This window comes from Myotis brandtii, unplaced genomic scaffold, assembly GCF_000412655.1.
Source record: "Myotis brandtii unplaced genomic scaffold, ASM41265v1 scaffold241, whole genome shotgun sequence".
Lineage (NCBI taxonomy): Eukaryota > Metazoa > Chordata > Mammalia > Chiroptera > Vespertilionidae > Myotis > Myotis brandtii.
In genome coordinates, this window is record NW_005359102.1 from 413,841 (window position 1) to 423,668 (window position 9,828).

Genomic DNA, 9,828 nt, shown 5'->3' on the forward strand with positions numbered 1-9,828 from the left:
GGGGGTCCCCAGTGGGGTGCCTGGCCAGCCTGGGTGAGAAGCTGATGGCTATTTTCAGGCTGCCCACACTCCCTTCAGGGTGGGGGTTCCCACTGGGGTGCCTGGCCAGTCTGGATGAGGGGCTGATGGCTGTTTTCAGGCTGGCCAAGCCGGCGACTGAAGCTCCCAGCCTCTCCTTTTTTCCTTTTTTTTTTTAATTCTGGGATTTATTTACCTTCTATAATTGAAACTTTGTTGCCGCTCCAGCTCCCAGGCCACGGCCTGCTGAAAGCAGGTATCTGGGGTTTGTTTAGCTTCTATAATTGCAACTTTGTTGCTTAGAGTGGAGCTCAGAGCCCGGCCACAGCAGGGAGGAAGCTTGGCTTCCTCCATCACTGGAGCAAGCAAGCCTCCTGCTCACTTCAGCTGCGTGGCTGCCGGCCGCCATCTTTGTTGGCAGTTAATTTGCATATATTGCTGATTAGTCAATGGGGAGCGTAGCAGAGGTATGGTCAATTACCATGTTTGTCTATTATTAGATTAGGTAGTTGATGAGAACTCCCCAAACCTATGGAAAGAGCTAGGTCCTCAAATGCAAGAAACAAAAAGAACACCTAATTATCCCAATCCAAAAAGTCCTTATCAAAGGCATATTGTATTAAAACTGACAAAATTAATGACAAAGAATTCCCAAGGCAGCCAGAAAAAAAGAAGAAAGTAATATGTAAAGAAAAGTTCATTAGATTACCATCAGACTTCTTAGCAGAAACTCTGTGACCTAGAAGAGAGTGGAATAAAATACTCAAACTACTGAGAGAGAGAAATTACCAGCAAAGAATAATATATCTAGCAAAGTCATCCCTTAGCTATAAAGTAAAAATAAAGACTTTTCCCAACATACAGAAGACCTCCATTGCAGAAAGTACCTAAGGAGCTTATTCTATCTGAAACAGAGAACTAAAGGTCTTAAACTATGAGTAAGTTCACCAACAAACAGCATAAACAGGGATAATGACAACAAAAACATAAAAGGGGAAGAGGTAGAGGTCTGAATTTGCAAAGAAAAATACATATCAGATACATTCAAAAGAAAAAGGACCACTGTATGTATAAAATTTTATTTTTTATAAACCTAATGGTAACCACACACACACAACCCAACATTGAGACACATAACTTAAAGAAAAGAGCCCAGCTGATGAGGCTCAGTGATTCAGCAGCAACCCATGAACCAGGAGGTCATAATTGATTTCTGGTCAGGGCACATGCCCAGGTTGTGGGCTCAATCCCCAGTAGGGGGCGTGCAGGAGGCAGCCAATCAATGTTCCTCTCTCTCCATCTCCCTTCCTCTCTCTAAAATAAAAACAATAAAACACATATTTTTAAGAGAGAGAGAGAGAGAGAAAGAGAGAGAGAGAGAGAGAGAACATAAGAATACTACCAAACAAAAATAACAGACACAATCACAAATGAAAAGAACAAATGGAGGTACATAGTTACCAGAAAACAAAAGATAAAATGGCTAAAGGAAATCCTCATACATCAATAATTATCCTAAATTTTAAAGAACTGAATTAACCAACAAAGAGGAACAGAGTAGTGGATCGTTAAAAAAACAAAACAGACCATATGCCAGCTTCCGGAGATATTTAAGATATAAAGACAGACACACTTAAAGTGAAAGGGTAGAAAATCATTCTCCAAGTAAATAGCATCCACAGAAAAGCAGATGTGGCCACACTTATACCTGACAAAGTAGATTTTAAGAAAGGAGACAAGAAAAAAAGACGGACATTTTATAAAGGGAACACTACATCAAGAAGACCTAACAGAGAAACCAAGATGGCGGCATAGGTAAACCCCTGAAATTGCTGCATCGCCCAACCGCTTCAAAAAAAAAAAAACTAAAAGACAAAACGGACATCATCCAAAACCACAGGAAGGCTGGCTGAGTGGAAATTCTACAACTATGAGGAAAGAGAAAAGCACACTGGTACTCAGAGGAGGTGCAGAAGTAAAGTGCAGAGGTACGGAGGCGCACGCGGAAAGGGCTGGCAACTGAGGACGCAGTTGTCTTTTTCAATCGGGAGGGAGTCTCAAGCTCCCGCTCTGCACTCCAGTTCCAGGCTAGTCTCCTGGGACCCAGACTCATACGGGGAGAAACTAGACCAGTGATGGCGAACCTATGATATGCATGTCAGAGGTGACACGTGAACTCATTTTGGGTGACACGCATAGACAGAGACAAAAAATTGCATAATTCAAATATTTGTCTCTCGCAATGGCCAGAGTTGGGCATCACTCGAGTAATATTATTACTCATGTTACTCATGATCAATAATGCAATTCTAAAACCAGATGTAAACATGTACATCGGTGTTGTGTAGCAAAGATACATAGTGAAAACATCCAAGATACATTGTTCCAATATTGACATTAATATAAAAAGGTTAAGAATTGCACTATAAAGAGATTAATCTTTACTCATGACATTTTATTTTTACTCGAGTGACAAAATGCCCAATTCTGGAAATGGCCTCGTTATTGTCAACATGTGCCTCGGGTAAGCTTCCCGTGCGTTCGGGTGCATTCGGCAAACGGACGCACTTGATAGCCATGTTCATTAGGAGACAGGAGTGGGAGGGTTAGAAGAAAAAGATATACAGTGCAACAGTGCTCGACGAGACATTCTGCGTGTCGGATAATTGATTACAGCACCATATATTTGTTGGTTATACATACTATCTTTGAATTGTTTTGCACCAGGAGTCAGTGCAACAACACTGCAAAAAGTTAATATTACAATGACGGTAAAGAACATTGACTCAAAATACCATCGACAAAGGAATAAACTCCCACTGGCAGTATAAATGCCTTAAAAATCAAAATTAAGCCACCTTTAAGTAAAACTAACCACCAATGAATAGATTCTGCTAAAAGGTTTACTAGGTTATTTTAAAAGAGTTTATGATAACAAAATTCATCATCTGAATCTAGTGAGGTATAAACTTACACCAAAGATTTATTTTATTTTTTCCAAAGATTTATTTTAAAATTCAATATTCCATGAAGATACTTTATTATAACTCCAAGAAATACTGAACCTCTGACTTCTAAAAAAAAAAAAAAGATTATAGCGTGAATTATAACATATGTATCAAAATGAAATTGGAGTAACCCATAATCCAGTAATTCCACATCTATGAATCTACTATACAGATTTCTACAAGCCCCAAAACATGCATGTCTGAGGTTGTGATAAACTGGAAATAACCCAAGTGTCCACTAATAGATGGTTATGTAAAATACAGCATCTATATAAGATGAATAACTAGAAGTATTAAGTACACTGTTAGCAATATGTATTTACTGATACTGAAAGGTGTCTTTGACTTCAATATTGGGTAAAACTAGCATCTATCTGTAAAACTGGTAAAATGTGCCAGTATTTAAGAAAAACTCTATACCTATAGCGATAATATCACATAGCGAGATGTTAGGAAAGCCAATGTAAATAAACATTCCTGAGTGTAGGATTCAGTGGATACTTTTTCTTTGGAGTTTTATACACTGTCTGGGTGTATTTGTGTTTAATTAGCATAAATCATTTAGAAAACCCTAAAAGTTATATAAAAAAAGATAAAGTCAAGGACAAGAGAAATGAATAAAGTATAGTACCTTAAACGGTTGGTGTAGGTATCAACACAGGTCTTCATTTTGGCTAATAATGTACCAACAGAAGTTTGACACTCTGATTGTTCTTCTTCCTCTTCACCATTCTCTGTAGAAAGGGGCAACAATAGAGGCACCATGGACGTACAAGAAGCAATGGCTCGGAGCAATTCCAGCAGAGCTCGATAGAGTGGCACATGTCTTGCCATGTCGAGAACTGTAAGAAGGATGAGGGGGAAAGTATAAAATGAGAACAAGTGCAATCTAACAGTAAGCCCACAGCAACATAGCTTCTCTTTGAATCTTAAGATTAATTGGTAAGTTAGTAAATGGATTAATACCAATGTTTATAAAACACCAATATAAAAAGTATAATAATAAGCACATTTAGGAAACAAAAAGTAAATAAGGCATAGAATTGGGGAGAGACCAAGAATTAAGTAACTATATAGTTATATTGCACATAAAAATGATTAAGTAGTTCAGATAGTACATTATGGCAGTAAATACATTTATTGGTATAAGATGAAAATATATTTTAAAAATTGAAATGATGAAGCCACTGTATCTAAGAAATCAACTACTTTCTCTCTTTAAGGGTTTTTATCATTCCTTTTAAGAATATTAAAGGTAAAATATCCTAATAAATGTACAATTCACTTATTTGTTCCCGTTACCTACCATGAAGTTATGGCTGCAAAGTTTGTTTTGTATAATTTTTTAACAACTCTCTTAATTAAAGACAGTTTATTGAATTAAATTCTTTGAAGAAAAATTTTCTAAATTATATTTTTTAAATTACTAAGTTTGTTACATATAGTTAGCCAACAGAGTTATGTTATGTTATTGATTTCATGATAATCCAGTGTGCTAAAACCAAGTAAGAATACTAAGAGTTCTTTGAGGTCTTTTCTAGTCTGTGTTCTAGGACAGCATAGTATCAAATTAGGGCCCCTCTTCTCCCCACACATACACAAACTAAATATTTCCAGAAAAAAATTTTTAAAAATAAATCTACTAAACTCATTCCTACATAGATTGGGGTAAATCACCAAGTATTTTTACTGTTTAAACTGATGACAAAAAAATTAAGCAAAAGTACTTGCCCACAAAGATATCTCAGAAAAATATTAAAACATGATTTACCTGAATCATTTCTTAGATAAGATGACATGGCAGGGATGAGGCAGGACTGACTGAGAAGCTCCAGAAGTACAGAAGGAAGGGCATTACTGTTCTGTCCTCTGCTCTCATGAGATGATTGAGCTTCTCCATTTATTGCACCACACATAGGATTTATATAACTTGCAAGAACCTAAAAAAAAAAAAAAAATTTGCTGGACTTAAATTGGATTTAAGCTTCATATAATTAGAAAGAAATACTGTGTTAGATATTCAGTCTGAATTCCAAGAGTATATATTTTCAACTCAATCTCTTGCACTGTATGCTTTAAAAAGGAGGCATTTTTTCTTTAAACTTTCAAAAGGGAAGGATGTGTTTTGCATGAGGCACCATACAAAGTGGAGTAAAAGTAGGATTACAGTTGTTTATATAGAAAATAATACAACAATAATAATACAAGAATAAACTGTTTCACATACAACTGTAAACCTACCTTTGCCCCACCCTATATAGGACTAGACATACAGAAGCAATCCACCTAAGAACACAAACTTAAAACCTTAGTAGCACCTCTTGAGATTATTTTATTGAATAAATTCACTATACAGTTTGAGGGGCACACAATCTTAGAATTTTATACTAAAATGACCCGTTCATTCTAGAATTGCTGAAAACAAATGCTCAAAGACTTGACCAATATTAATCATTTGATTGATGCACCTCCTTTTCTCATTTCTATGGTATTAAAGACTTTCTCTACTAGTTCAACTTCCCTGACTCTAGAAAAGTTATAGACAGTGTGAGAAACAAAGATATATAAAAGTAGATAAATAATATTGTTTTTTTAAGAGTCCATATTCAACACTTTAGATGAGATTACTGGAAAGAGAGAGATTTTCCGCTTGTTGAATAATTTCATTCTTGTCACTTTACTCCTAGTGAAGAAGTAATTGAGAGGGAAAAAATTTAAAATTACCAGTAGGAAAAAGCAATCTTTATCCAGTGGTCTCTTGAAAGAATTGAGAACAGGGAGCATATGGGCTTCATAAAAGTAGCTGAAGATGATTTGGGTAGTCATCAATACTTAAAAATCAATACAAATACAAAAAATAATTAAACTAATATCACTGTACCTGCAGAAGACAGGTAACATGTTCCTCTTCCAGCCTCTGTTTAGTTAAAGCTTGTTCCACATCCCATCCAGAAGCTGTAGAGCCTGTCCCAAAACCAGTCCCTTTGGCCCAATATAGCTGCTGTTCTTCTGTTGATGTAGGGTTATGAGAGCTTGATACCTGAGGCTTATTACAAAACATAAAAATTTATTACTATTTGGTTTTATTTTTCTTCAAAAATATTTATCAGTAGGAATATAAATAGTTCAGTGTTAATGAAAACAGTTTGAAAATTCCTCAAAAAATGAAATAAAGAATTACTATGTGACCCAGCAATTCCATTCCTAGGAATACTGGTATACCCAAAGAAATAAAATTGATATTCAAATAAATGTACACACATGCTCAAAGGAAGACTACTTACAATAGCAAAAAAATAGAAACAACCCAAACACCCATCAGTGGATGAATGAATAAACAAAGTGACAACAAATACGTATTTATCAACAAGTGAATCTAAAAATCAAATGAATAAAATATCTGATGAACAGAATAAACTGGTGAGTGGAATAGAATCAGTGGCATGGAAATGGAACAGACTGATAATTCTCAGAGGGAAGGGGGGGTGCGGGAAGAGAATAGACAAAGATCTTATATGCATGTATACATTACCTATGGACACAGACAATAGGGTGGCAAGGGCCTAAGGTGGGGTGGGAACTGGGTAGAGGGGAGCTATGGGGGGAAAAAGAGGAACAACTGTAGTAATCTGAACAATAAAGATTTAATTTAAAAAAATTAAGAAGAAAAAAATATGTATGCATTAAGATTCACTATTTGTGCTGTGATGTTCTATGGATTTGGGCAAATGCACGGTGTCATGTGTCCACTACTATAGTAACATACAGAATAGTTTCACCAATCTAAAATATTCTCCTATGCTTCACCATATTCAACTCTCCAAAACCCTTAAACCTCTGGCAATCAGTAAACTGTTTTATTTCTCTGTTGTTTGCTTTTTTCAGAATTTTATATAAATGGATCATATAGACTTTTCATACTACATTCTTTCACTTAGCAATTTGCATTTGTGCATATTACTTCTTTAAGACTTGCTATTTAATTGCTGGATCATATGGTACAACTATGTTTTTGTCTATAAGAAATTACTAAACTGCCCCAGCTGGTTTGGCTCAATGGATAGAGCGTGGCCTGCAGACTGAAGGGTCCCGGGTTTGATTCCAGTCAAGGGCACATGCCTGGGTTACCGGCTCGATCCCCAGTGGGGGGCATGCAGAAGGTGGCCAATCCGTGATTCTCTCTCATCATTGATGTTTCTATCTCTCTTTCCCTCTCCCTTCCTCTCTGAAGTCAATAAAAACATATTTTAAAAAAAATTACTAAACTATCTTTCAAAGTAGCTGTATTTATTTTTCATTCCCTTTACAAATAAATGAGATTCATTCCTGATACTTTCTATCCTTACCAGCAATTAATATTATACATATATTTTATTTTAGTAATTCTAATAGATGGTTTGTTATGAACTGAATGTTTATTTTCCCACAAAATTCATATGTTGAAAGCCAATGTAATGCTATTAGGAGGAGGGGACTTTGGGTAGTAATTAGGTCATGAGGGTTACTTCAATCTTTGAAACTGGTGACTGGGGCATCATCAGTCTTTTAGATCTCCCAATTCAGTCCCTATAAAAAGGTTTTTTTTGGTTGCTTCAACACACATCACCTTAATTAGTAGCTGCCATGAATAGAATTATTGCCCTTATAAGAAGAAACAGGAGAGTGTGCTTCCCCTCCCTCTGCCCTCTGCTCTTACCAGTGAAGGTGAAACAAGAAGATGATCACCTGAAAACCAGGAAGCAAACTGTTCACCAGACAATGAATTTGCCAATTGTCTTGATCTTGCTTTGTTGACAAGCCTCCAGAACTGTGAGAAATAAATGTTGTTTACATTATGCAGTTTATGATAATTTGTTATAGCAGCCCAAACTAAGACAGTTAGTGATATCTCATTGTCATTTTAATTTGCAATTCCCTAATGACAAATTATGTTGAGCATATTTTCATACACTTATTTGTCATCTGTATATTTTCTTTGGTGAGGTGTGTGCTCAAAGCTTTATCCCATTTTTCAAATGGTTTGTTTATTTTCTTATTGTTGAATTTTAAGAGTTCTTTATATATTCTGTATACAAATAATTATGTAGATATGTATTTGCAAATATTTTCTTCTAATCTATAGCTTGTCTTTTCATTCCTCTTAGCAATGTCTTTTACACAGCAAAAGTTCAGTTTTAATAAAGTTTAACTTCCCCCCTCCCCCCCAAATCATGCTTTTGGTGTTGTTTCTAAAAACTCATTCACAGCCCTGGCCAGATGGCTCAGTTGGTTGGTGTGACCACCAGTACACCAAAAGGTTTCAGTTCATTTCCGGTCAAGGCACATACCTAAGTTGTAGCTTCCATCCTCTTTCGGGGTGTGTTGGGGAGGCACATCTCTCTCTCTCTCTCTCTCTCAAATCAATAAAAAACATATCCTCAGGTGAGGATTAAAAAATAAAAAATAAAATAAAAACTTATTCACAAACCTAAGGTCACACAGATTTTCTCTAGAAGTTTTATAATTTTGTGTTATATAGGGTGTCCCAAAATTCACGCAAGAAGTAATTTTGATAGAAAACACAGGTTTATAATTAAAAATTGTAAATTTTTTATTGATTCATAAAGTATACAGTATAGGGTTATGTATAGAATAGCACATCGGGTAAATGGCCTCCACCGTTTTGCTGGCACATATGCAAAGCTGTGGTCTTCATTGGTCTTCATTGTCCCTGCTCCTGGGCCATAATTTGTACTTGGTAATGCTTATCAAATTGAAGGGATTGAAATCAAAGGGCAACAGATATTAGAATCTGATTCAATAAACCAAGTAAAATTAGGCTTTTATTTTTTGTTGTTGTTAATGCTAGCGCAAAATTCAAATCTTGCGTGAATTTTGGGACACCCTATATATTTAGGGCTATGATCCATTTTGAGTTAGTTTTGGTTTAAGTTTCAGGTCTGTGTGCCTAGCACAAATCATCTATCAGCTGCCTGCTGAAGCCAACACTTCTTTCTAAACCCTGGTAGAGCTTCCTCTGCAACAAGCACAATCCCGACCTTGCTGAGGGTGGGCACCGAGTTCAGTCCCGGGCACCTTGAAACCCCTCCCCAACCAGCCCATCCTCAAGCCCAGCGCTCCGCTCCGCCTTAGCGCACTCCCGGCAACCCTTTGGGGCGGACACCAGGCCCTCCCTACCGCAGACTACATTTCCCACAGGCCTCTGCACGTAGTTTTGTAAGGGCTTCGTTGCTGGTGTCGCCTCCAGAGGTGAGTAGGTTGCAGAAATTGAGGAAACGGGCGCGGGGGCGGCACGGGGGCGGCGCGGGCCTAAGTGTGAACCTAGTTGCTGTGACTATGGAATTTGGGACGGTAATTGGGCTCTGGGTTCCCTGATGTGCCCTCCGCACTTCCGCTTCAGGGCCGCACCGATCCGGCGGCCCAGAATGGCTCCCAGTTCAATGTATGAACCCCAGAGTGAAGGCCATCAACAAAAAGATGCAGCCCTGAGAAAAACTAGAGATCACAAAACCACAGCTTAACCATTGCACCCTCCGGAGGAAAGTGGCGTGAATTTGGAGACATATTCCAGCCCTGGTCTTTGTACTCTGGCCTTTCGGTGTGATACCGGGAAGGGGTGCCCCTTTACCCCAGGCTCCCAGATTTCCCTCTAGTATATGTGTGCTGTGTGGGCATGAGGCTGTGACCTGAGTTAGCCAGCCTGGGCTGAGCTCCAAGAAAGGCTCACTGTCCCAAGATTCCTGTCTCCTTCTCCAAACCTGCTGATCTTTAGGAAAGCAGGGAGAAAGGAATATATATATAT

The 9,828-nt window shown here is 37.6% G+C and overlaps 2 protein-coding genes across 4 annotated transcripts in view; one reads left to right on the top strand and one right to left on the bottom strand.

Moving 5' to 3' along the window:
• Nucleotides 1-3,572: 3,572 nt before the first annotated feature.
• LOC102242444 (baculoviral IAP repeat-containing protein 6-like) overlaps nt 3,573-9,828 on the bottom strand; it is a 7,908-nt gene continuing 1,652 nt past the window's right edge. Inside the window, exons 2-4 of the mRNA XM_014540310.1 lie at nt 5,908-6,072; nt 4,798-4,966; nt 3,573-3,868 (exon numbers count right to left, since the gene is read on the bottom strand). Of these exons, the coding sequence (XP_014395796.1) occupies nt 3,588-3,868; nt 4,798-4,966; nt 5,908-6,072 (615 nt within the window). The 3' untranslated portion in view covers nt 3,573-3,587. The remainder of the gene's footprint in view (nt 3,869-4,797; nt 4,967-5,907; nt 6,073-9,828) is intronic.
• LOC102240533 (zinc finger protein 14 homolog) overlaps nt 9,137-9,828 on the top strand; it is a 46,087-nt gene continuing 45,395 nt past the window's right edge. For all 3 annotated transcript variants that reach the window (XM_005866984.2, XM_005866985.2, XM_005866986.2), the window contains exon 1: nt 9,137-9,275. The gene's annotated coding sequence lies outside the window, so the exon portion shown is untranslated. The remainder of the gene's footprint in view (nt 9,276-9,828) is intronic.